This window comes from Pseudophryne corroboree, chromosome 5 (assembly GCF_028390025.1).
Source record: "Pseudophryne corroboree isolate aPseCor3 chromosome 5, aPseCor3.hap2, whole genome shotgun sequence".
NCBI lineage: Eukaryota > Metazoa > Chordata > Amphibia > Anura > Myobatrachidae > Pseudophryne > Pseudophryne corroboree.
Window position 1 is genome coordinate 589,432,582 of NC_086448.1, and position 27,081 is coordinate 589,459,662.

General features: G+C 47.4%; 1 protein-coding gene across 3 annotated transcripts in view; it reads left to right on the top strand.

The window, feature by feature from the left end:
• RTTN (rotatin) overlaps positions 1-27,081 on the top strand; it is a 660,131-nt gene that overhangs the window by 309,559 nt on the left and 323,491 nt on the right. For all 3 annotated transcript variants that reach the window (XM_063923387.1, XM_063923386.1, XM_063923388.1), the window contains exons 25-26: positions 891-1,073; positions 8,037-8,276. In XM_063923387.1, coding sequence (XP_063779457.1) covers positions 891-1,073; positions 8,037-8,276 — 423 coding nt within the window. The remainder of the gene's footprint in view (positions 1-890; positions 1,074-8,036; positions 8,277-27,081) is intronic.

The window sequence follows — 27,081 nt, forward strand, 5'->3', positions numbered from 1 at the left end:
GCCAAACAGCCCATCTTGGAACGCCAGGTCATGTGAGAATCTTCTAGCATTGGGCTTTTTTTTTTTTTGCCGAAAATGTGTCTTATTCATATTGCAATGTGACTAGTACACATGGGGAGCCTACGCTGATTAATTTGATATATGGCACTTCTATGTACATGTGCGACTGAGTCTCTGAATCTGTCCACGAAGTGTTGCAATGTAGTAGCAGCAGCAACTTTTTTCCAATACAAGTTTTGTTCTGCTCCGTATACAGACTGTCACACATGATATACAAGTGTCATACAGTATAGCAAATTAATCGGCAAAGTCTCCTCACCCTATATGCATTACGTTGTGACTAAGACGCATTTTTAGCAAATTAAGATGCCTGACATTAGCAAAGTTGCACGGGACCTGACGGCTCCCTCAAGCCAGGCATCTCGCGCTGTGCTGAGGCTAGAAGCAGGGTCGGACTGGCCCACAGGGGTACAGGGGAAACCACCGTTGGGTCCCACTGACTGAGGGCCCATTCTTTCCTCTAGGGATCAGGTTCCAGACTGTGCACTTGTATTATACATGGTAGATATGTTGCATTACACTGCACAAGACTATTGTGCATTTCAAGCCTCTGTAGAGGCTGGCTACAACACCTTTGTAGACTGGCAACACCCCTAAGTACCGGCCACTATCACTGAATTCCCCCGGTGGGCCTTTCATACCCCAGTCCGACACTGGCTGGAAGTATGAGGACACATCTCTATATTATGATTGCTACTCTTTATTATGTAGAAATCATTTGTTTAGAACAAATTCCGTTACTGAAAATTGTAAAACAAACTGAAACCTCCTGCACTACACCAGCAGTGTTTGTAATTATCCTGTAACCATATCCGTTACCTGCATTTCAGATTCCACCTTCCTGTGAGTGTGAGTACTCATCATGCAGTGAGTCCATACACTATGTCTTCTCCTCTGTCCTCGGAATGGATAACAGTAAAGCCTGTATCAGACATGCTTCGCATGGCGTGGAATCTGTCCTGGTACCAAGGGATAGATAACTTCTTGTCAAATCCAGAAAAAGAACCTGAAAAGTAAGTCCTTATTCTGTATCTCCACAATGCTAATAACATGGTCAGATAATTTGACAATGGTTTTTCTCTAGCATCCATAAGGGATATTGGGGAGAACTAGTATGATGGGGTATAGATGGGGTCCAAAGGAGCCAGTGCACTTTAAATTTCTTCAACTGGGTGTGCTGGCTCCTCCCCTCTATGCCCCCTCCCACAGGCAGTTTAGAAAAAAGTGCCCTCAGGAGAGGATGCACATCTCTGAGCTCCAGAGACTTTTCTTCAATTTAATTTAAAACTTATATTTTTTTTCGGTATGTTGTCTGAGCAACAGCATACCTGCGCTGTTGGAGTTAGGGTAGGGAGTGGGGTGCGGTCACCGGCCTTACGAGGAGCAGAGCAGCTTCCCCGCTGCAGGACCACCATCCTTAGGGGCTGTTTGTTTAGCGGGGCACTGCGCCTTGGATGTCGCAGCACGCCACCCACCCCTAATGCTGCCTGAAGGTGACATCAGTGGTGAGTACACACCGGGGGCCCCGCTTTTAAAGTGCGGCAGACCACGGGTGCGGTGTACGGGACCCTCCCTGGGGGGTCCCGCTAAGATCCCCCGTGTGTAAACTGGTACAAAAATGCAGAACTGAGCACTTGTGTGAGGTTTTAAACTGTTTGGAGACTTCGCCAGTATAAATAAAATGCTTAGCTCTGGCGCCATTGGGTGGGGGTGGGGGGTCAGAGCTTCCTCCGAGCGGGACCAGGGCATTTTCGCCTTCCTCTGCTTCCAGAAGCCATCAGCAGCTCACACTCAGTGCTTCCTGCCTCACAGACTCACTGGAAACTGGTAGAGGGTGTGGCAAAAGGGGGAGAGCCGCTTGTGTACACTGTCCTGTGTCTAATTAGGACTGTATTTTATAGTGATTACTGTGGATTACAGAGCTGACAACCTCACTGGGGCTGTGCAGCTCAGGGTGTGCTGAGGTCCTCTCTCCTCTGTCTCCGCTCGCATACAGTAGGGCAGGCTTGCATTATTACTGTCTGTGTGTATGTGTATGTTTTTGTGTTTACTGTGAAATATGGGTAAGCACAAACTGCAGTCACACCAGATTCTCTCCATTATCTAATGACTCACCTGTGAGCAATGTAGTCAAACGTCCCAACTTAGTGAAGAGGTTGGTGAGAGGGTACAGAGCCCCACTGGTTAGGGTCTCTTAAGACCATGATGTCTGATATGTCATCTCAACTCACTGCAAATGTGCAGAAAACTCAGCTACTGCAACAAGCTGTGGCAGATTTAGCTGCTAGGGCTGATGCACAGACCCCCCTCTCCCATGCGGGTCCCCTGTAGCGTGGTTTACCTGCACTGCTGTATAATACAGATGATGATATACAGGGTGATGGGGACTTGGATCCTGGTAGTGGGGATCCTGATTCTGCCCATGGTATTGAACCCCTCATTTTGGCTATAAGGGAGGTGTTAAAGCTCCCCCTAGAGGATGCTGCATCTCAGCAGCCGTTTGCAGTCATTTTTCTTTGTGCAAAATAAACCAAATGTCACTTTCTCTGATTCTCCAGGGTTAGATGACTTATTCAAACAGGCCTGGAAAAATCCAGACAAAAAATTCAAAGTGTCCAAAAAGTTTTTGCGCACTTTCCCATTTCCTCCTGAAGGTAGAACATTTTGGGAGGAACCTCCTGGGGTGGATGTCTCGGTCTCTCGCCTGGTGCTACCTACCACGGGCTCCTTTTCCATGAAGAATCCAGGGGATCGGAAGATAGAGATTACCCTAAAGTCTATATATACTGTGGCCAGCCTTTTACAAAGACCGGTTATTGCGGGTTGCTGGATGACCCATGCAATTCATTTTTGGGCCATTCAAATTCAGGGTGGTCTCTCAGGGGATATGCCCTTAGTTACTATGGTCACCCTATTGAAACACATTCAGGACACTATGCGGGTCCTCTGTGATTCTCTCAAGTAGATGGGGAATATTAATGCTAGGATGTCAGCCATGGCAGTGTCGGCACGCAGGGCCTTGTGGTTGCATCAGTGGATTGCGGACGCAGAATCCAAACGTAGTGTGGAATCTCTCCCCTTTTCTGGGGAATGGCTTTTTGGGGTTCAGTTGGATACCTGGATTTCCAAAGCTACGGCTGGAAAATCCACAATTCTCCCCTCTGGGGCCCCGCCGGCTAGACGCTGTTATCCGGGGCTGTCTCTCCAGTCCTTTCGGTCTCGCAGATTTCGCTCGAAGGCCAGAGGTGCTCCGATGCGGTCAGAGACACCAGAGGTTAGTCCAGAAAACCTGTAAGCACCAGTTCTCAGGAACAGTCCACCAGTCCTGCTTCCACTAAGGCCTCAGCATGACGGTTCCCACCCACCCTGAGGGACTCTCGAGGTGGGAGCTCGACTGCGTCACTTCAGTCACGTCTGGGAGACTTCCTGCCTAGAATACCTGAGTCAGAGAGCTTGTATCCCAGGGCTACAAGCTGGAGTTCGACAATACTCCCCCCCCCCCCCCCCCCCCCCCCAACGATCTTTCAAATCAAGTTTACCAGCTTTGGAAGATATGCAAGTTACATTGCAACTGACGATCTAAAAGTTGGTCCAGTCCAACGTCATTGTTCCAGTACCACTGCCGCAGCGCTGCAAGGGGTTTTAGTCAAACCTATTTGTGGTGCCGAAACCGGACGGTTTGGTGAGGCCCATTTTGAATCTGAAGTCTTTGAATACATATTTGAGGGTGTTCACGTTGAAAATGGAATACCTGCGAGCAGCGATTGCGGATCTGGAGGACCTGGAATTTATGGTCTCCTTGGATATCAAGGACGCCTATCTCCATATTCCGATCTGGCTGCCTCATCAGGCATACCTACGATTTACCCTGCTGGACAATCACTTCCAGTTCCAGGCCCTACCCTTCGGTCTGTCTACAGCCCCAAGGGTATTAACGAAGGTGATGGCGGAGATGATGTTACAGCTCTGGGTCCATGGAGTCAATGTGGTCCCTTACCTGGATGATCTTCTGTTAAAGGCAAATATCCAGAGAACTTTTGTTGCTCCATATCGATCCATCCGACACTATCCATCTTCTGTCGGACCACGGGTGGATCCTCAACTTACAGAAGTCCCACCTGGAGTCAACTCAGTGGCTCCTGTTCCTGGTGATGTTACAGGATACTGTAGCCCAGAAAGTGTTTCTCCCAGAGGACAAAGTGAAAACACTTCAGGAAATGGTCCGCATGGTACTCCGGCCTTCTCAAGTGTCCATTCATCTTTGCATAAGATTGTTGGGAAAGATGGTCTCCTCCTACGAGGCAATCCAATATTGGAGATTCCATGCCAAAACGTTTCAGTTGGATCTCCTGTGCAAGTGGTCCGGATCCCATCTGTAGATGCACCGAATGATTCGGCTGTCACCTCAGGCCAGGATTTCCCTCCTGTGGTTGCTACAGTCCTCCAATCTCCTGGAGGGCAGGAGTTTCGGGATTCAGGATTGGACCCTCCTCACGATGGATGCGTGTCTGAGAGGATGGGGAGCTGTCACCCAAGGGGCGCAGGTCAATGGCAGGTGGTCAGCCAACGAAAGCCTCCTTCCAATCAACATTCTGGAACTTCGGGCGATCTGCAATGTTCTACTTCAAGCCTCTTTTCTGCTCAGGGATCACGCAATCCAGGTGCAGTCTGACAACGCCACAGCAGTGGCGTACATCAGTCGACAAGGAGGGACAAAAAGCAGAGCCTGTATGCGAGAGGTGTCAAAGATACTCCTCTGGGTGGAAAGAAATGCAAGAGCTATGTCAGCAATCTTCATTCCGTGTGTGGACAACTGGGAAGCGGACTTCCTGACTCGTTACGATCTCCACCCGGGCAGTGGGGAATCCACCATCTGGTGTTGCAGCAGATTGTGGGTTGCCCACAAATAGACAAGATGTCTTCTCGTCTCAACAAGAAACTTCCCTGGTATTGCTCGCGGACGAGGAACCCTCAGGCGAGGTCAGTGGTCGCGCTGTCGTCACCTTGGTCGTAACCAGCTGGTCTACCTATTTCCTCCGATCCCATTGCTCCCAACGGTGCTAAAGCAAATCAGGAATCAAGGTGTCCAGGCAATTCTAATTGCCCCGGAATGGCCTCGAAGGGGGTGGTATGCATATCTTCTGGACATGTCCGTCCAAGACCCTTGGCCTCTACCGCTCTTCTTCATCAAGGACCGTTCGTCTACCCGGATTTATATTGTCTTCGTTTGACGGCATGGAAGTTGAGTGGAACATCCTAGCTCACAAGGGCCTTTCCAAGAACGTTATTGCAACCATGGTTCAGTCCAGGAAACCTGTGACGTCAAAATATTATCATATCTGGAGGAGATATGTCTCTTGGTGTGAGGAATGCACATATCCGCCTGTAGAATTTCACTTGGGACATTTCCTATGTTTCCTGCAGGCTGGTGTGGCTCCGGGGTTCATTAAGGTCCAGATTTCAGCCCTCTCCATTTTCTTCCACAAGAAATTGGCAGTGTTGCCAGAAGTTTAGACCTTCTTGCAAGGGGTACTCCTTATACAACCACCTTTCGTGGATGTAATATTGACATTTCTACAGTCCTCCTGGTTTGAACCTCTGATGACGGTAGAAGACAAATACCTCATGTGGAAAACGGTTAAGCTACTGGCCCTGGCTTCTGCTTGACGTGTCTCGGATTTGGGGGCCTTATTGTGTAAAAGACCCTACTTGGTATTTTACGAGGATAGAGCGGAGTTCCGGACTAGACAGCAGTTCCTGCCGAAGGTTGTCTCCGCATTCCACCTGAATCAACCTATTGTGGTTCCGTCCAGTTCTAACGCTTCTGTTCCTCCGGAGGCTTTGGATGTTGTGCGTGCTTTGAAGATCTATGTCAGATGCACAGCTCGGGTCAGAAAGACGGATTCTTTATTCATGCTCAATGATGCTCAGAAGAAGGGTTGCCCTATTTCAAAGCAGTCTATTGCTCGTTGGATTAGGCTTACTATCCAACAGGCCTGTGTGTCAGCAGCCTTACCTTTTCCGAAGTCTCTGAAGGCCCACTCCACAAGATCAGTTGGCTCTTCCTGTGCGGCTGCTTGTGGAGTCTCGGCCTTGCAACTATGCCTAGCTGCTATCTGGTCGGGGAAGAACACTTTTGTGAAATTCTACAAATTTGATACCCTGGCCAGAGAGGATACCCAGTTTGGGCAGGCGGTGCTGCAGCAGTCTCTGCACGTTCCCACCCGTTCTGGAAGCTTTGGGACGTCCCCATCGTACTGGTTCTCCCCAATATCCCCTATGGATGCTAAAGAAAATAGGATTTTAATACCTACCGGTAAATCCTTTTCTCGTAGTACATAAGGGATATTGGGCGCCCGCCTCAGTACATTGACTTTTCTGCAGGTTCTTGTTCTGTAGTTACCTGTTCAGCTGTTGCTGTTGTTGTTACCAGCCGTTGCTGGTTGTTATATGGTTGTGGTGTGCTGGTGCGTAAACCTCACCACCTTTTGTTATCTTGTTCCTTCTCTCATATATGTACTTTCTCCTTCGGGCACGTTTTACCTATAACTGCCTGTGGGAGGGGGCATAGAGGAGAGGAGCCAGCACACCCAGTTGAAGAAATTTAAAGTGCACTAGCTCCTTTGGACCTCGTCTATACCCCATCGTACTAGTTCTCCCCAATATCCCTTATGTACTACGAGAAAAGGATTTACCGGTAGGTATTAAAATCCTAAAGTACTGACTTTGATTGAAGAAAACAAGCATGCTAAATTAAACTCCTTTAAGCAGAATACCAAACTGAATTCAACACTTCATTTTCTTAATAAATTTAAGAAAGTGGGTCCTCTAGATGGATATGAATACTGTATGTACATTAAGTTAATAATAAGATTCCTCTCAATAACGGGAAATGTATCAATCCTTCGCCATAAGCAATATAGAGAAGTTGTCCATAGCAACCAATAAGGAACTAGATATCATTTATGTACCACGGTCTATAAATTGACAGAAGTGGACAGGTTGCTTTCTCACTGGAAGGTGTAAAAATCCCCCTACCCCCTCCCTCCTCACCCCCCCCCCCCCCTTTAATAGTAAACACTAACAGAAGGCCTGATTCATGTTTGCAAGTAAAGCAAATAAGCAAGCAACTGGAAAAAAAACATGTAGGTGGGGCAGGTGTAACATGCAGAAAGATTTAGTTTTAGGTGGCCTGCACAGAAAAAATATAACTCACCCAAATCTCTCTGCACACGTTACATCTACCCCATCTGCTGTGCAACATGGTTGTGCCCAGATGCTTGTTAAACATGAATCAGACTTCCAGTGTAGCATGGCTAAATGCATTTACAACAAAAAGTTTTTATAGAGCTAGTATCACTGAATTGGACAAATACATTGCTAAATTGGAGATACAGTACTGTATTTTTGTCTGGTTGGTTTTACTTACTTGTGCTCTGTCTACAGCTTATGAATGGAGTTCATATTATCTTAAGGTGCATACACACTGCAATATTTTAGTCAATATAGCTCATTTCCCTCCTTCTGAGCGAAATTTACTAAAATATTGCACAGTGTGTGTATGCCACAAACGACGACCGATGCGTGTTCCCGGGGATCGTTAACAACCCTCTCTGTCAGCCGTACATGCAGGGCAATTTTGACTATGTCGGCCAAAAACGAGCCGGCTGTAGCGTGACATCACTGAGCGATATCGTTTGCAGTATCACTCAGTGTGTGTGCACTATGTCAGGCGGCCTGAAGAGAATTAAGAGACTGTACATTATCTGTGCAGAATGATATGTAGTTGGTTCCACGTCCCTGATTTACAGTACAATGGCTCTTACCTGTTTAGTTAACTTAATGTTTATTCAGTTTGAAATGTAATGTTTTGTTTTTAGACATAATCATAACAAAATGCTACATGTTTGGCAGAATTATATTGCTGCACCTGTGAGTATACTAGTAAAACTGACACTGTTTTTCTCTCTACCAAGTTTTTTAGGTACATTAAAATTATCCCCAGTAGAAGTTCTGACATTGAAGATGACACACTCAGCCAGTGGACTGCAAGATTGCCTGAGTTATATCATTCAGGCTGTGTCTCATGGGGAAGTTCGCTCTGCTGTTGCTAGGATGAATTTTTATCTCCTAAATGACGGACTGGTTCTAAACTGCCTCACTGACTATAACATGTCTTCCTTGAAGTGTTTGCCTTGGCATACTGCACTGAGCAGGTGAGACTCGCTGCACAATTTCTAATCTCTGCCTGATATGCTTAAAATATGCACACACATGCCCAATGATTGAAGTGGTGAGGAAAAGGAGCGGTTTGCTTTCTAGAGTATTTTCTTTGTGATTCTAGTTATATATATATATATATATATATATATATATATATATATATAGATAGATATATATATATATAGATAGATATCTAATAAATATCTATCTAATATATAAAAATGAAAATTTGTCCATCTGTCTATACAAGTCCACAGTTTACTAGCGAAGATCGTGAAATTTTACATACAAGTGTATTAAAACATGGCGGAGGCAATTTAAACAATTTGAAATCCCTAGCACCCCTAGGGGGGCAGACAGCAGCACAGAGTATATCAGGAGACAGCATAACTCCGGAATTCCTGGAGCAATATACTCAAAAATTGGTACACATATGCCTTACAATCTGGCAACAAATACTTTGGGGGGAAGACACCCCTAGCACCCCTAGGGGTGACACAGCAGCACAGAGTATGTCAGCAGACAGCATAACTCTGGAATGCCTGCAGAAATTTACACCAAACTTGGTACACATATAACTTACACTCTTGAAACAAATACTGTGGAGGTCAGACACCCCGAGCACCCCTAGGGATGGGAAAGCAGCACAGAGTATGTCAGCAGACAGCAAAACTGTGGAAGGCCTGGAGCAATTTACAACAAACTTGGTACACATCTGACTTAAAATCTTGGAACAAACTGTGTGGGGGTTAGACACAACTTGCACCCCTAGGGGTGGGACAGCAGCACATAATATTTCAGGAGGCAGCAAAATTGTGGAAGGCCTGGAGCAATTTACACCAAACTTGGTACACATCTGACTTAAAATCTTGGAACAAACTCTGTGGGGGTTAGACACCCCTAGCACCCCTAGGGGTGGGACAGCAGCTCTGAGTATTTCAGGAGACAGCATAACTCTGGAATGCCTGGAGCAATTTACACCAAACTTGCTACACATATTACTTACACTCTGGGAACAAACACTGTGGGGGTAACACAGCACTAGCACTCCTAGGGGAGGGCTAGCAGAACAGACTATGGGGGTAATTCCAAGTTGATTGCAGCAGGATTTTTTTTAGCAGTTGGGCAAAACCATGTGCACTGCAGGGGAGGCAGATATAACATGTGCAGAAAGAGCTAGATTTGGGTGGGTTATTTTGTTTCTGTGCAGGGTAAATACTGGCTGCTTTATTTTTACACTGCAAATTAGATTGCAGATTGAACACACCCCACCCAAATCTAACTCTCTCTGCACATGTTATATTTGCCTCCCCTGCAGTGCACATGGTTTCTCTGACGTCCTAATGGATGCTGGGAACTCCGTAAGGACCATGGGGAATAGCGGGCTCCGCAGGAGACTGGGCACTCTAAAAGAAAGATTAGGTACTATCTGGTGTGCACTGGCTCCTCCCTCTATGCCCCTCCTCCAGACCTCAATTAGAATCTGTGCCCGGCCCGAGCTGGTTGCACACTAGGGGCTCTCCTGAGCTCCTAGTAAAGAAAGTATTTGTTAGGTTTTTTATTTTCAGTGAGATCTGCTGGCAACAGACTCACTGCTACGAGGGACTAAGGGGAGAAGAAGCGAACCTACCTGCTTGCAGCTAGCTTGGGCTTCTTAGGCTACTGGACACCATTAGCTCCAGAGGGATCGAACACAGGCCCAGCCTTGGTCGTCTGGTCCCAGAGCCGCGCCGCCGTCCCCCTTACAGAGCCAGAAGCAAGAAGAACGTCCTGGAAATCGGCGGCTGAAGACTTCGGTCTCCATTAAGGTAGCGCACAGCACTGCAGCTGTGCGCCATTGCTCCCTATGCACACCACATACTCCGGTCACTGATGGGTGCAGGGCGCTGGGGGGGGGGGGGGGCGCCCTGGGCTGCAATTAGAGTACCTTAACTTTGGCAAACAACACATAATATAGCCCAATTAGCTATATATGTGTAAAAATCCCCTGCCATAATACAATTATAAGAGCGGGAGAAGTCCGCCGAAAAAGGGGCGGGGCTATCTCCCTCAGCACACTGGCACCATTTTCTCTTCACAGTGCAGCTGGAAGACAGCTCCCCAGGCTCAAAGGGTTAAAAAGAGAGGGGGGCACTAAATTTAGGCGCAAACTATATATAAAAAAGCAGCTATAGGGATAAATCACTTTCTATTAGTGTAAATCCCTGATTAAATAGCGCTGTGGTGTGTGCTGGCATACTCTCTCTCTGTCTCCCCAAAGGACTTTGTGGGGTCCTGTCCTCAGTCAGAGCATTCCCTGTGTGTGTGTGTGCGGTGTGTCGGTACGGCTGTGTCGACTTGTTTGATGAGGAGGCTTATGTGGAGGCGGAGCAGGTGCCGATAAACGTGATGTCACCCCCTGCGGGGCCGACACCAGAGTGGGTGGATATGTGGAAGGTATTAACCGACAGTGTCAACTCCTTACATAAAAGGCTGGATGACGTAACAGCCATGGGACAGCCGGCTTCTCAGCCCGCGCCTGCCCAGGCGTCTCAAAGGCCATCAGGGGCTCAAAAACGCCCGCTACCTCAGATGGCAGACACAGATGTCGACACGGAGTCTGACTCCAGTGTCGACGAGGTTGAGACATATACAAAATCCACTAGGGGCATCCGTTGCAGGATTTCGGCAATAAAAAAAATGTGTTCCACATTTCTGACATTAACCCAAGTACCACTAAAAAGGGGTTGTATGTTTGGGGAGAAAAAGCAGCCAGTGTTTTGTTCCCCCATCAGATGAATTGAATGAAGTGTGTGAAGAAGCGTGGGTTTCCCCCGATAAGAAACTGGTAATTTCTAAAAAGTTACTGATGGCGTACCCTTTCCCGCCAGCGGATAGGTCACGTTGGGAGATATCCTCTAGGGTGGATAAGGCGCTCACCTGTTTGTCAAAAAAGGTGGCACTGCCGTCTCAGGATACGGCCACCTTGAAGGAGCCTGCTGATAGAAAGCAGGAGGAAATCCTGAAGTCTGTATATACACACTCAGGTACTATGCTGTGACCTGCAATTGCCTCAGCATGGAGGTGTAGTGCGGCTGCAGGGTGGTCTGATACCCTGTCAGATAATAGTGTTACCCTCGACAGGGATACTATTCTGCTAACCATAAAGCATATTAAAGACGTCGTCTTCTATATGAGGGATGCACAGAGGGATATTTGCCGGCTGGCATCCAGAATTAATGCGATGTCCGTTTCTGCCAGGAGGGTATTATGGACCCGGCAGTGGACAGGTGATGCTGATTCTAAAAGGCACATGGAGATTCTGCCTTATAAGGGTGAGGAATTGTTTGGGGATGGTCTCTCGGACCTCGTATCCACAGCAACAGCTGGGAAGTCAAAATTTTTACCTCAGGTTCCCTCACAGTCTAAGAAAGCACCGTATTATCAGGTACAGTCCTTTCGGCCTCAGAAAAGCAAGCGGGTCAAAGGTGCTTCCTTTCTGCCAGAGGCAAGGGAAGAAGGAAAAAGGCTGCACCAGACAGCCAGTTCCCAGGATCAAAAATCTTCCCCCGTTTCCTCTAAGTCCACCGCATGACGCTGGGGCTCCACAGGCTGAGCCAGTTGCGGTGGGGGCGCGTCTCCGGAACTTCAGCGACCAGTGGGCTCGCTCACAGATGGATCCCTGGGTTCTGCAAGTAGTATCACAGGGATACAAGCTGGAGTTCGAGGCGACTCCCCCTCGCCGTTACCTCAAATCAGCCTTGCCTGCTGACCTCAGAGAAAGGGAGGTAGTACTGGCGGCAATTCACAAGCTGTATCTTCAGCAGGTGATTATCAAGGTACCCCTCCTTCAACAGGGACGGGGTTACTATTCCACAATGTTGTGGTACCGAAACCAGACGGTTCGGTGAGACCCATTCTAAATTTAAAATGCTTGAACATTTATATAAAAAAGTTCAAGTTCAAAGTACCTCAAGGTTGTGGTACAGGACTGTCATTACCAATTCCAGACGTTGCCGCCTGGTCTGTCCACGGCACCGTGGGTATTTACCAAGGTAATGGCCGAAATGATGATGCTCCTCCGAAAGAAGGGAGTCATGATTATTCCGTACTTGGACGATCTCCTTATAAAGGTGAGGTCCAAGGAGCAGTTGCTAGTCGGCGTGGCACTATCTCAGGAAGTGCTGCATCAGCACGGCTTGATTCTGAATATCCCAAAGTCGCAGCTGATTCCTGCGACGCGTCTGCTGTTCTTGGGCATGATTCTGGACACAGAACAGAAGAATTTCTCCCGGAGGAAGAATTATCATCTCTGGTCAAGGTCCTCCTGAAACCAAAGCAGGTGTTGGTGCATTACTGCACGCGAGTCCTGGGAAAGATGGTAGCTTCTTACGAAGCAAGTCGCTTCGGCAGATTCCATGCAAGGATCTTCCAGTGGGATCTGTTGGACAAGTGGTCCGGATCGCATCTCCAGATGCATCGTTTAATTACCCTGTCCCTGAGGGCCAGGGTGTCTCTGCTGTGGTGGCTGCAGAGTGCTCATCTGCTCGAAGGCCGCATATTCGGCATACAGGACTGGGTCCTGGTGACCACGGATGCAAGCCTCCGAGGTTGGGGGGCAGTCACCCAGGGAAGAAACTTCCAAGGACAATGGTCAAGTCAGGAAACTTCCCTACACATAAATATTCTGGAACTAAGGGACATTTACAAGCCCTGAGTCAAGCAGAACCCCTGCTTCAAAAACAACCGGTTCTGATTCAGTCAGACAACATCACAGCGGTCGCCCATGTAAACCGCCAGGGCGGCACAAGAAGCAGGGTAGCAATGGCAGAAGCTACAAGGATTCTTTGATGGCGGAGAATCACGTGATAGCAGTGTCAGCAGTGTTCATTCCGGGAGTGGACAACTGGGAAGCAGACTTCCTCAGCAGGCACGACCTCCACCCGGGAGAGTGGGGACTTCATCCAGAAGTCTTCCAGCTGATTGTGAACCGTTGGGAACGGCCACAGGTGGACATGATGGCGTCCCGCCTCACCAAAAAGCTAAAAAGATATTGTGCCAGGTCAAGGGACCCTCAGGCGATAGCTGTGGACGCTCTAGTGACACCGTGGGTGTACCGGTCGGTTTATGTGTTCCCTCCTCTTCCTCTCGTACCCAAGGTACTGAGAATAATAAGAAGGAGAGGAGTAAGAACTATACTCATTGTTCCGGATTGGCCAAGAAGAGCTTGGTACCTGGAACTTCAAGAAATGATCTCAGAGGACCCTTGGCCTCTGCCGCTTAGACAGGACCTGCTACTGCAGGGGCCCTGTCTATTCCAAGACTTACCGCGGCTGCGTTTGACGGCATGGCGGTTGTACACCGGATCCTTAAGGAAAAGGGCATTCCGGAGGAAGTCATTCCTACGCTGATTAAAGCTAGGAAGGATGTGACCGCAAAACATTATCACCGCATATGGCGGAAATATGTGGCTTGGTGTGAGGCCTGGAAGGCCCCAACGGAGGAATTTCAGCTGGGTCGATTTCTGCACTTCCTACAGTCAGGGGTGACTATGGGCCTAAAATTGGGTTCCATTAAGGTCCAGATTTTGGCTCTGTCGATTTTCTTCCAAAAAGAACTGGCTTCACTGCCTGAAGTTCGGACTTTTGTTAAAAGGAGTGCTGCATATTCAGCCCCCTTTTGTGCCTCCAGTGGCACCTTGGGATCTCAACGTGGTGTTGGATTTCCTAAAGTCGCATTGGTTGAGCCACTTAAAACCGTTGAGCAAAAATATCTCACGCGGAAAGTGGTCATGCTGTTGGCCTTGGCTTCGGCCAGGCGTGTATCAGAATTGGCGGCTTTCTCGTGTAAAAGCCCTTATCTGATTTTTCATATGGATAGGGCGGAATTGAGGACTCGTTCCCAATTTCTTCCTAAGGTGGTATCAGCGTTTCATTTGAACCACCCTATTGCGGTGCCTGCGGCTACTCGGGACTTGGAGGATTCCAAGTTGCTGGACGTAGTCAGGGCCCTGAAAATCTGTGTTTCCAGGATGGCTAGAGTCAGGAAAACGGACTCGCTATTTATCCTGTATGCACCCAACAAGCTGGGTGCTCCTGCTTCAAAGCAGACTATTGCTCGCTGGATCTATAGCACGATTCAACTTGCACATTCTGCGGCTGGACTGCCGCATCCTAAATCAGTAAAAGCCCATTCCACGAGGAAGGTGGGCTCTTCTTGGGCGGCTGCCCGAGGGGTCTCGACTTTACAGCTTTGCTGAGCTGCTACTTGGTCGGGTTCAAACACATTTGCAAAATTCTACAAGTTTGATACCCTGGCTGAGGAGGACCTTGAGTTTGCTCATTCGGTGCTGCAGAGTCATCCGCACTCTCCCGCCCGTTTGGGAGCTTTGGTATAATCCCCATGGTCCTTACGGAGTTCCCAGCATCCACTAGGACGTCTGAGAAAATAAGAATTTACTCACCGGTAATTCTATTTCTCGTAGTCCGTAGTGGATGCTGGGCGCCCATCCCAAGTGCGGATTGTCTGCAATACTTGTATATAGTTATTGCCTAACTAAAGGGTTATTGTTATGAGCCATCTTTTCGTGAGGCTCAGTTGTTATTCATGCTGTTAACTGGGTATAGTATCACGAGTTGTACGGTGTGATTGGTGTGGCTGGTATGAGTCTTACCCGGGATTCCAAATCCATTCCTTATTGTGTCAGCTCTTCCGGGCACAGTTTCCCTAACTGAGGTCAGGAGGGGCATAGAGGGAGGAGCCAGTGCACACCAGATAGTACCTAATCTTTCTTTTAGAGTGCCCAGTCTCCTGCGGAGCCCGCTATTCCCCATGGTCCTTACGGAGTTCCCAGCATCCACTACGGACTACGAGAAATAGAATTACCGGTGAGTAAATTCTTATTTTTGCCCAACTGCTAAAAAAAATCCTGCTGCGATCAACTTGGAATTACCCCCTATATCAGGACATGCATGATATGTCAGTGATGACAGGGCTGCATGTGACAGGGGCAGTGACATGATGTGAGGAGGGGAATGGAGGTAGCACAAACCCACACACTGAGAGTTATATAGTGGAAGTAGCACGGTTCCCCAGCAGCACAGACTATATCTGGAGATACATAATGTGCTGTGCTTTTTTTAAATTGGGTTTTCATTTTATTGATGTGCATAACATTTTACCTTTTTTTTATACTATGTTATGTATACTGTGTGTATAAATATCTAAATTCATTTTTATAAACAAACATTCTTAAAATCCCGGGCAACGCCGGGTACTCCTGCTAAAATATATATATATATATATATATATATATATATATAAATAAATAAGAGATGTGTGGCGGGCCCCGTTCGTGTTTTAGTTCTAATTCCCCGCTCGTGTTTTGGTTTTGAATTGGTTTTGCCAAAACCACCCTTCCGTGTTTTGGTTTTGGATCTGGATGATTTAAAAAAAAAAAAAACATAAAAGCAGCTAAAATCACCGAATTTGGGGGTAATTTTGCTCCTACGGTATTATTAACCTCAATAACATTCATTTCCACTCATTTCCAGTCTATTCTGAACACCTCACAATAATGTTTTTAGACCAAAAGGTTTCACCGAGGTGGCTGTATGACTAAGCTAAGCAACACAAGTGTGCAGCACAAACACCTGGCCCATCTAGGAGTGGCACTGCAGTTGCAGACAGGATGGCACTTAAAAAAACTAGGCCCCAAACAGCACATCATGCAAAGAAGTAAAAGAGGTGCAATGAGGTAGCTGTATGACTAAGCTAAGCGACACAAGTGTGTGACACAAACACCTGGCCCATCTAGGAGTGGCACTGCAGTGGCAGACAGGATGGCACTTACAAATTAGGCCCCAAACAGCACATGATGCAAAGAAGAAAAAGAGGTGCAAGATGGAATTGTCCTTGGCCCCTTTCACCCTTATGTTGTATAAACAGGACATGCACACTTTAACAAACCAATCATTTCAGCGACAGGGTCTGCCACAAGACTGTGGCTGAAATGACTAGTTTGTTTGGGCCCCCACTAAAAAAGAAGCAATCAATCTCTCCTTGCACAAACTGGCTCTACAGAGGCAAGATGTCGACCTCATCCTCCGATTCCTCACCCCTTTCACTGTGTACATCCTCCTCCTTACAGAGTATTAATTCGTCCCCACTGGAATCCACCATCACAGGTCCCTGTGTACTTTCTGGAGGCAATTTCTGATAAAGGTCTTCCCGGAGGAATTTATAATTAATTTTGATGAACATCATCTTCTCCACATTTTGTGGAAGTAATCTCTTGCGCCAATCGCTGACAAGGTCACCGGCTGCACTAAACACTCTTTCGGAGTACACACTGGTGGGGGGGGGGGGGCAACTTAGGTAAAATTTAGCCAGTTTGTGCAAGGGCATCCAAATTGCCTCTTTTTCCTGCCAATATACGTACGGACTGTCTGACATGCTTACTTGGATGCTGTCACTCATATAATCCTCCACCATTCTTTCAATGGTGACAGAATCATATGCAGTGACAGTAGACATTTCAGTAATCGTTGGCAGGTCCTTCAGTCCGGACCAGATGTCAGCACTCGCTCCTGACTGCCCTGCATCACCGCCAGCGGGTGGGCTAGGAAATCTTATCCTTTTCCTCACAGCCCCAGTTGCTAGAGAAAGTGAAGGAGGAGCTGTTGACTGGTCACGTTCCAATTGAGTTGACAATTTTCTTACCAGCATGTCTTTGACCCTCTGCAGACTTGTGTCTGCCGGAAAGAGTGATACAACGTAGGCTTTAAACCTAGGATCGAACGCAGTGGCCAAAATGTAGTGCTCTGATTTCAACAGATTGATCATCCTTGAATCCTGGAAAAGCGAATGAAGGGCTCCATCCACAAGTCCCACATACTTTGCGGAATCGCTTCGTCTTAGCGCCTCCTTCAATTTCTCCAGCTGCTTCTGCAAAAGCCTGATGAGGGGAATGACCTGACTCAAGCTGGCAGTGTCTGAACTGACTTCACGTGTGGTAAGTTTGAAGGGTTGGAGAACCTTGCACAAGACTGAAATCATTCTCCACTGCGCTTGAGTCGGGTGCATTCCCCCTCATTTGCCTATATCGTAGGTGGATGTATAGGCTTGAATGGCCTTTTGCTGCTCCTCCATCCTTTGAAGCATATAGAGTGTTGAATTCCACCTCGTTACCACCTCTTGATTCAGGTGATGGCAGGGCAGGTTCAGGAGTGTTTGATGGCGCTTCAGTCTTCGGCACGTGGTGGCTGAATGCCGAAAGTGGGCCACAATTTTTTGGGCCACTGACAGCAACTCCTGCACGCCCCTGTAATTTTTAAAAAATTCTGCACCACCAAATTAATTGTATGTGCAAAACATGGGACGTGCTGTAATTTGCCCAGATGTATTGATCGCACAATATTGGTGGCGTTGTTCGATATCACAAATCCCCAGGAGAGTCTAATTGGGGTAAGCCAATGAGCAATGATGTCCCACAGTTTCCGTAAGAGGTTGTCAGTGGTGTGCCTCTTACGGAAAGCGGTGATAAATAGCGTAGCCTGCCTAGGAACGAGTTGGCGTTTGTGAGACGCTGCTACTGGTGCCGCTGCTGTTGTTGCTGCAGGAGGCCATACATCTACCCAGTTGGCTGTCAGAGTCATATAGTCATTAGTCTGTCCTGTTCCACTTGTCCACACGTCCGTGGTTAAGTGGAAAGTGGGTACTACTGCATTTTTTAGGACACTGTGGACACTTTTTCTGACATCTCTGTACATTCTCTGTATCGCCTGCCTAGTGAAGTGGAACCTAGGTGGGATTTGATACCGGTAATACAGTACCTCAAATAATCCTCTAAGTCCCACTGAACTAATGGCGCATACCGGACGCACGTCTAACACCAACATAGCTGTCAAGGCCTCAGTTATCCGCTTTGCAAAAGGATGACTGCTGTCATATTTCATCTTCCTCACAAAGGACTGTTGGACAGTCAGTTGCTTAGTTGAAGTGTTACAAGTGGTCTTCTGACTTCCCCACTGGGATGATGATCGACTCCCAGCAGCAACAACAGCAGGCTTACCACGCAAGGATCCTCCGGAGGAATCCCGGTTATGAGAGGACTCCTCAGTCTTGCCAGTGACATGTCCTGCAGGGCTACTGACGTTCCTGACTGAGGAGGAAGTTGACGTTGAGGGAGTTGGTGGTGTGGCTTGCAGGAGCTTGGGTACAAGAGGAAGAAGGGATTTAGGTGTCAGTGGACTGCTTATGCTCTTACCCAAAGTTTCACAACTTGACACTGACTTCTGATGAATGAACTGCAGGTGACGTGTAAGGGAGGATGTTCCTAGGTGGTTAACGTCCTTGCCCCTATTTATTACAGATTGACAGAGGCAACACATGGCTTGACACCTGTTGTCCGGATTTGTGGAGAAATAATTCCACACCGAAGAGGTGGCTTTTTTTTGTATTTTGCCCAGGCATCACAATGGGCTTATTCAACCCACGGAGAACAGGTGTCTCCCCCGGTGCCTGATTTAAACAAACCACATCACCATCAGAAACCTCATCGTCAACTTCCTCCTCAGCGCCAGCAACCATATCCTCATCCTGGTGTACTTCAACAGTGACATCTTCAATTTGAATATCAGAAACTGGACTGTGGGTGATACTTCCAGCACTTGCAGAGGGCGTGCAAATGGTGGAAGGAGCCACCTCTTCCCATCCAGTGTTGGGAAGGTCAGGTATCGCATCCGCCGACACACTTGCACTCTCCTTGGGGATTTGTGATACCATCTTAGAATGCACAGTTCTTTTCTGTGCTTTTTCCAGCTTAACTCTTATCCTTTTTCTAGTGGGAGGATGAGGGCTTCCATCGTCATGTGGAGCTGAATTACTAGTCATGAACATAGGCCTGGGCCTTAGCCGTTCCTTGCCGCTTCGTGTCACAAATGGCATATTGGCAAGTTTACGTTTCTCCTCAGACCATTAAAAAAAATTGGGTGGGTCTTTTTACTGAACTTTGGCTTTTTGGATACTACATGTCCTCTACTATAACGCTGGCAGACGATGTTGATGGGATTTCATCATCTATGTCCTAACTAGTAGCAGCTGATTCTGCACTAGGAGGAAGTGGTTCTTGATCTTTCCCTATTTTATCCTGCACATTTTTGTTCTCCATTATTTTTCTGGAGTTATATAACAATATGCGTTACAGGAGAGCATACCTCTACACCACACAGGGCAATCCCTGTGAAAATTATTTGGATTAAATATTTATAACCCCTTTATTTGGAGTAAATCATTTACAGCACAGTACAGCATCACTGAACTTATATGGCAGCACACTGGACTGTACTTATAAGGAATTATATGGACTTATATGGAATTATATGGCAGGATCACTGGATTTATACTCCAGTACCACTGGACATCTACGGCAGTATCACTAGACATATACGGCAGTACCACTGGACATATACGGCAGTATCACTGGACTGGACTTATGCGCCAGTACCACTAAAATTATACGGCAGAATCACTGGATTTATACGCCAGTACCACTGGAATTTTACGGCAGGATCACTGGCATTATACGGCCAGATCACTGGAATTATATGGCAGGATCACTGGACATATACGGCAGGATCACTGGATTTGTACGGCAGTACCGCTGGACATATATGGAAGTATCACTGGACATATACGGAAGTATTACTGTACTGGATTTATACGCCAGTACCACTAGAACTACACAGCAGGATCACTGGATTTATACGCCCGTACCACTGGAATTATACGGCAGGATCACTGGATTTATATGGAAGTACCGCTGGACATATACGGCAGTATCAATGTACATATATACGGCAGTACCACTGGACGTATAAAGCAGCACAGAGACACCACCACTGGACTGATGCAGGACAACACAGCACCACTGCAATGGACTGGACTTATACAGCAGCACTGGAAATATGGCAGCAGAGGACACCACCACTGTGACTGGACTGATGCAGCACAAGACACTACCACTGTACTGATGCAGGACAACACAGCACCACTGCAATGGACTGGACTTATACAGCAGCACTGGACATATGGCAGCAGAGGACACTGCCACTGTGACTGGACAGATGCAGCACAAGACACTAACACTGAGGACGGAGACACGTCCTCTCTCTACACTCTCCAATGCCGGAGTGAAAATGGCGGCGGTAACGCGTGGCTCCTTATCTTGAATCCAAACCCAGCGAGAATCCGACAGCGGGATGATGACGTTTTGCCTCGTTCTGGTTTCCGAGTCAGGCAGGATAATCCGGGCCTGACTGATCTGGGCTCGGGTAGTGAAGTTCGGGGGGCGGGGGTTCGGTTCTCTGGCTGACTACCTACCTCCTGTGCTTCGCTATGGAATTTCAAGTATAATCACAAAGATTTTATTGGAAGAGAATCTGTAGTATCTGTGTCTTATTTTAACAACGTAATATACCTAAAGGTAACTGGTTAGTTTATCACGGAAGATCAGCAATTACACGTAAACAGGACATGCTCTACCTGCCGCTGACAATCTGTCAAAAGCTGGCACTGAGGAGACTAATCCGCCTCCTTCTCTGCCCCGTCCCGCCTCTGATGCTGCCCTGCTCAGTGCTATAAATGCAGGGACAACAGGCCAAGCTCCTCCCACTGTATGTTAAATATTTGTACATGTCACCCCCTTCCAACCCCCACCCTTAGGGTTACTAGGGGTGTCTTACCCCACAGTGTTTTTTTCCAGATTCTAAGTCATACGTCTACCAAGTTTGGTGTAAATTGCTCCAGCAATTCCAGAGTTATGCTGGAACATACATGCACACATACATCTATATATATATATATATATATATATATATATATATATAATTTTTTTTTTTTTTCACTAATCTACCTGTTATACAGAGAGCTTAGCACTCATCATAGTAAGCTCACTCACCTCAATACATCTGTACATAAATAAATAGTGGGGTTTTAGTTCATGGATTGTACAATGCATTTAAGTTTGCAGCCAAGGGCAGATTGGGAGCTAAAAGTGGCCCTTGAAAAATTCCTATAAGTGGCCCCATGTGGGCGACACCAAATCAATGGTAGGCGGGATCAGTACCCAGGGCCATAAATATGGGTTGCGAGCATTGCCTTCATGAAAGGGCCCTGGGGACAGCACCATTAATGTGCCTAGTGTGTACTTAGAATTAAAACTTTTGTGTTCATGTGCCTCCAGACTGGCACTGCACTGTAAATGTACTGTATGTCTTATAAACATCTAAGATCCTATGCAAGAAATTCAAATTCTGTCATTTGTGATTTGCTTTAAGTAACCTAGGAGAATCCCATTAAGTTTATAGTAAAAATAAGATTTTACTCACTGGTAAATCTATTTCTCGTAGTCCGTAGTGGATGCTGGGAACTCCGTAAGGACCATGGGGAATAGACGGGCTCCGCAGGAGACTGGGCACTCTAAAAGAAAGATTAGGTACTATCTGGTGTGCGAGAAAAGGGTTGTATAGTGGGCTGCGCTGTGATGTGAAGCTGCTCAGGTTATTTAGAAGTGAGTTATTTGGATTTTTTCTTGGACCGAGCGCTGTCTGTTCTGATGTTCTATGTGATGTGTAGCAACTAAAGAATATCAATGTGTATCAATTAAAGAATAATAATGAAAAAATAAAGGATGATAATGAAAAATAAAAAATAAATAAATGAAAAATAAAAATAGAATTAAAAATAAATAAATAAATAAGTTTTTCTATTAAGAGACTGTTTCCTTTCCTGAACTAGTGTCTAAAAGCTCCAAAAAAGCTCCAAAGGAGCTGTAAACATTGCACTGTTCTCCTTCCCTAACCCCTTCTCTTTTTATTTTTTTATTTATTTTTAATTCTATTTTTATTTTTATTTTTCATTTATTTATTTTTTATTTTTCATTATCATCCTTTATTTTTTCATTATTATTCTTTAATTGATACACATTGATATTCTTTAGTTGCTACACATCACATAGAACATCAGAACAGACAGCGCTCGGTCCAAGAAAAAATCCAAATAACTATCTGGTGTGCACTGGCTCCTCCCTCTATGCCCCTCCTCCAGACCTCAGTTAGGATACTGTGCCCGGAAGAGCTGACCCAATAAGGAAGGATTTTGAATCCCGGGTAAGACTCATACCAGCCACACCAATCACACCGTATAACTCGTGATACTATACCCAGTTAACAGTATGAAATATAACTGAGCCTCTCAACAGATGGCTCAACAATAACCCTTTAGTTAGGCAATAACTATATACAAGTATTGCAGACAATCCGCACTTGGGATGGGCGCCCAGCATCCACTACGGACTACGAGAAATAGATTTACCGGTGAGTAAAATCTTATTTTCTCTGACGTCCTAGTGGATGCTGGGAACTCCGTAAGGACCATGGGGATTATACCAAAGCTCCCAAACGGGCGGGAGAGTGCGGATGACTCTGCAGCACCGAATGAGAGAACTCAAGGTCCTCCTCAGCCAGGGTATCAAATTTGTAGAATTTAGCAAACGTGTTTGCCCCTGACCAAGTTGCAGCTCGGCAAAGTTGTAAAGCCGAGACCCCTCGGGCAGCCGCCCAAGATGAGCCCACTTTCCTCGTGGAATGGGCTGTTACTGATTTAGGATGCGGCAATCCAGCCGCAGAATGCTCCAGCTGAATTGTGCTACAAATTCAGCGAGCAATAGTCTGCTTAGAAGCAGGAGCACCTATTTTGTTGGGTGCCTACAGGATAAAAAAACGAGTCAGTTTTCCTGACTCCAGCCGTCCTGGAAATATAAATTTTTAAGGCCCTGACTACGTCCAGTAACTTGGAATCTTCCAAGTCCCTAGTAGCCGCAGGCACTACAATAGGTTGGTTCAAGTGAAAAGCTGATACCACCTTAGGGAGAAACTGGGGACGAGTCCTCAATTCTGCCCTATCCATATGGAAAATCAGATAAGGGCTTTTACATGACAAAGCCGCCAATTCTGACACACGCCTGGCCGAAGCCAAGGCCAATAACATGACCACTTTCCACGTGAGACATTTCAAATCCACAGTTTTAAGTGGCTCAAACCAATGTGATTTTAAGAAACTCAACACCACGTTGAGATCCCAAGGTGCCACAGAAGGCACAAAAAAGGGGCTGAATATGTAGCACTCCCTTTACAAATGTCTGAACTCCAGGCAGTGAAGCCATTTTTTTCTGGAAGAAAATCGACAGAGCCGAAATCTGGACCTTAATGGAACCCAAATTTAGGCCCATAGTCACTCCTGACTGTAGGAAGTGCAGAAAACGACCCAGCTGAAATTCCTCTGTTGGGGCCTTCCTGGCCTCACACCACGCAACATATTTTCGCCAAATACGGTGATAATGGTTTGCGGTTACTTCTTTCCTGGCTTTTATCAGCGTAGGAATGACTTCCTCCGGAATGCCCTTTTGCTTTAGGATCCGGAATTCAACCGCCATGCCGTCCAACGCAGCCGCGGTAAGTCTTGGAACAGACAGAGCCCCTGCTGTAGCAGATCCTGTCTGAGCGGTAGAGGCCATGGGTCCTCTGATATTATTTCTTGAAGTTCTGGGTACCAAGCTCTTCTTGGCCCATCCGGAACCACGAGTATCGTTCTTACTCCTCATTTTCTTATTATTCTCAGTACCTTTGGTATGAGAGGCAGAGGAGGGAATACATAAACCGACTGGTACACCCACGGTGTCACTAGAGCGTCCACAGCTATTGCCTGAGGGTCCTTTGACCTGGCGCAATATCTAGTTTTTTGTTTAGGCGGGACGCCATCATGTCCACCTGTGGCCTTTCCCAACAGTTCACCAACAGTTGGAAGACTTCTGGATGAAGTCCCCACTCTCCCGGGTGTCTTTCGTGTCTGCTGAGGAAGTCTGCTTCCCAGTTGTCCACTCCCGGAATGAACACTGCTGACGGTGCTAAGACGTGATTTTCCGCCCATCGGAGAATCCTTGTGGCTTCTGCCATCGCCATCCTGCTTCTTGTGCCGCCCTGTCGGTTTACATGGGCGACTGCCGTGATGTTGTCTGATTGGATCAGTACCGGCTGGTTTTGAAGCAGAGGCCTTGCCAGACTTAGGGCATTGTAAATGGCCCTCAGTTCCAGAATATTTATGTGTAGGGACGACTCCTGACTTGACCAAAGTCCTTGGAAATTTCTTCCCTGTGTGACTGCCCCCCAGCCTCGAAGGCTGGCCTCCGTGGTTACCAGGACCCAGGCCTGTATGCCGAATCTGCGGCCCTCTTGAAGATGAGCACTCTGCAGCCACCACAGTAGAGATACCCTGGTCCTTGGAGACAGGGTTATCAGCCGATGCATCTGAAGATGCGATTCCGACCACTTGTCCAAGAGGTCCCACTGAAAGGTTCTTGCATGGAACCTGCCGAATGGAATTTTGCTTCGTAAGAAGCTACCATTTTTCCCAGGACTCGTGTGCAGTGATGCACCGATACCTGTTTTGGTTTCAGGAGGTCTCTGACTAGAGATGACAGCTCCTTGGCTTTCTCCTGCGGGAGAAACACTTTTTTCTGTTGTGTGTCCAGAACCATCCCCAGGAACAGCAGGCGTGTGGTAGGAACCAGCTGTGACTTTGGAATGTATAGAATCCATCCGTGCTGTTGTAGCACTTACCGAGATAGTGCCACTCCGACCAACAACTGCTCCATGGACCTCGCCTTTATAAGGAGATCGTCCAAGTATGGGATAATTAAAAACTCCCTTTTTTCGAAGGAGTATCATCATTTCTGCCATTACCTTGGTAAAGACCCTCGGTGCCGTGGACAGTCCAAACGGCAGTGTTTGGAATTGGTAATGGCAATCCTGTACCACAAATCTGAGGTACTCCTGGTGAGGATGGTAAATGGGGACATGTAGGTAAGCATCCTTGATGTCCAGGGATACCATGTAATCCCCCTCCTCCAGGCTTGCAATAACCGCCCTGAGCGATTCCATCTTGAACTTGAATTTTTTTATGTATGTGTTCAAGGACTTCAAATTTAAAATGGGTCTCACCGAACCGTCCGGTTTCGGTACCACAAACAGTGTGGAATAGTAACCCCGTCCTTGTTGAAGTAGGGGCACCTGCCTGAGGGAGTTGTCGGCAAGGCAGATTTGAGGAAACGGCGGGGGAGACGCCTTGAGTTACAGCCTGTACCCCTGAGATACTACTTGAAGGATCCAGGGATCCACCTGTGAGCGAGCCCACTGATCGCTGAAATTTTTGAGGCGGCCCCCCACCGTACCTGGCTACGCCTGTGGAGCCCCCGCGTCATGCGGTGGACTCAGAGGAAGCGGGGGAAGAATTTTGATTCTGGGAACTGGCTGACTGGTGCAGCTTTTTCCCTCTTCCCTCGTCTCTGTGCAGAAAGGAAGCGCCTTTGACCCGCTTGCTTTTCTGAAGCCGAAAGGACTGTACCCGATAATACAGTGCTTTCTTAGGCTGTGAGGAAACCTGAGGTAAAAAATTTTTCTTCCCAGCTGTTGTTGTGGATACGAGGTCCCAGAGACCATCCCCAAACAATTCCTCACCCTTATAAGGCTCTATGTGCCTTTTAAAGTCAGCATCACCTGTCCAGTGTCGGGTCTCTAATACCCTCCTGACAGAATGGACATTGCATTAATTCTGGATGCCAGCCGGCAAAATATCCCTCTGCAGGGCCGAAACTAGGGGGGGGCTAGGGGGGCTGGCGACCTGGGCGCCGGATTGGAGGGGGCGCCGAGACCCTCTAACACCCGCCGCGGCACTTTTAGCCTTTGAAACCCCCTTCTCCCGAGTGCCCAGCTCGGGGGGCGGGGTTTCGCGGAATGACGCGATTGCGTCGTGACGTCACGGCGCAAATGCGTCATTCCACGAAACCCAGCCGGAGGAGGGAGAAGGGGGAGCTGCGCAGACGAGGAGGGAGAGGCGGCTGAAGAGCGGCGAGAACCGCTTTAAATGTAAGTCAGCCCCTCTCCCTTCCTCTCTCTCTCTCTCTCTCTCTCCCTCCACCACCTGCCACAATGTGTAAAATGGGGACCTGTGCCTGCCGCAATGTGTAAAATGGGGACACTTTTTCCTGCCACAATGTGTAAAATGGGGACACTTGCCAGCGTACTGTGTAAAATGGGGACCTGTGCCTGCCGCAATGTGTAAAATGGGGACACTTGCCAGCGTACTGTGTAAAATGGGGACCTGTGCCTGCCGCAATGTGTAAAATGGGGACACTTTTTCCTGCCGCAATGTGTAAAATGGGGACACTTTTTCCTGCCGCAATGTGTAAAATGGGGACACTTTTTCCTGCCGCAATGTGTAAAATGGGGACACTTGCCAGCGTACTGTGTAAAATGGGGACACGTGCCTGCCGCAATGTGTAAAATGGGGACACTTTTTCCTGCCACAATGTGTAAAATGGGGACACTTGCCAGCGTACTGTGTAAAATGGGGACCTGTGCCTGCCGCAATGTGTAAAATGGGGACACTTTTTCCTGCCGCAATGTGTAAAATGGGGACACTTTTTCCTGCCGCAATGTGTAAAATGGGGACACTTGCCAGCGTACTGTGTAAAATGGGGACACGTGCCTGCCGCAATGTGTAAAATGGGGACACTTTTTCCTGCAGCAATGTGTAAAATGGGGACACCTGTCTGCCGCAATGTGTAAAATGGGGTCACCTGTCTGCCGCAATGTGTAAAATGGGGACACTTTTTCCTGCCGCAATGTGTAAAATGGGGACACCTGTCTGCCGCAATGTGTAAAATGGGGTCACCTGTCTGCCGCAATGTGTAAAATGGGGAAT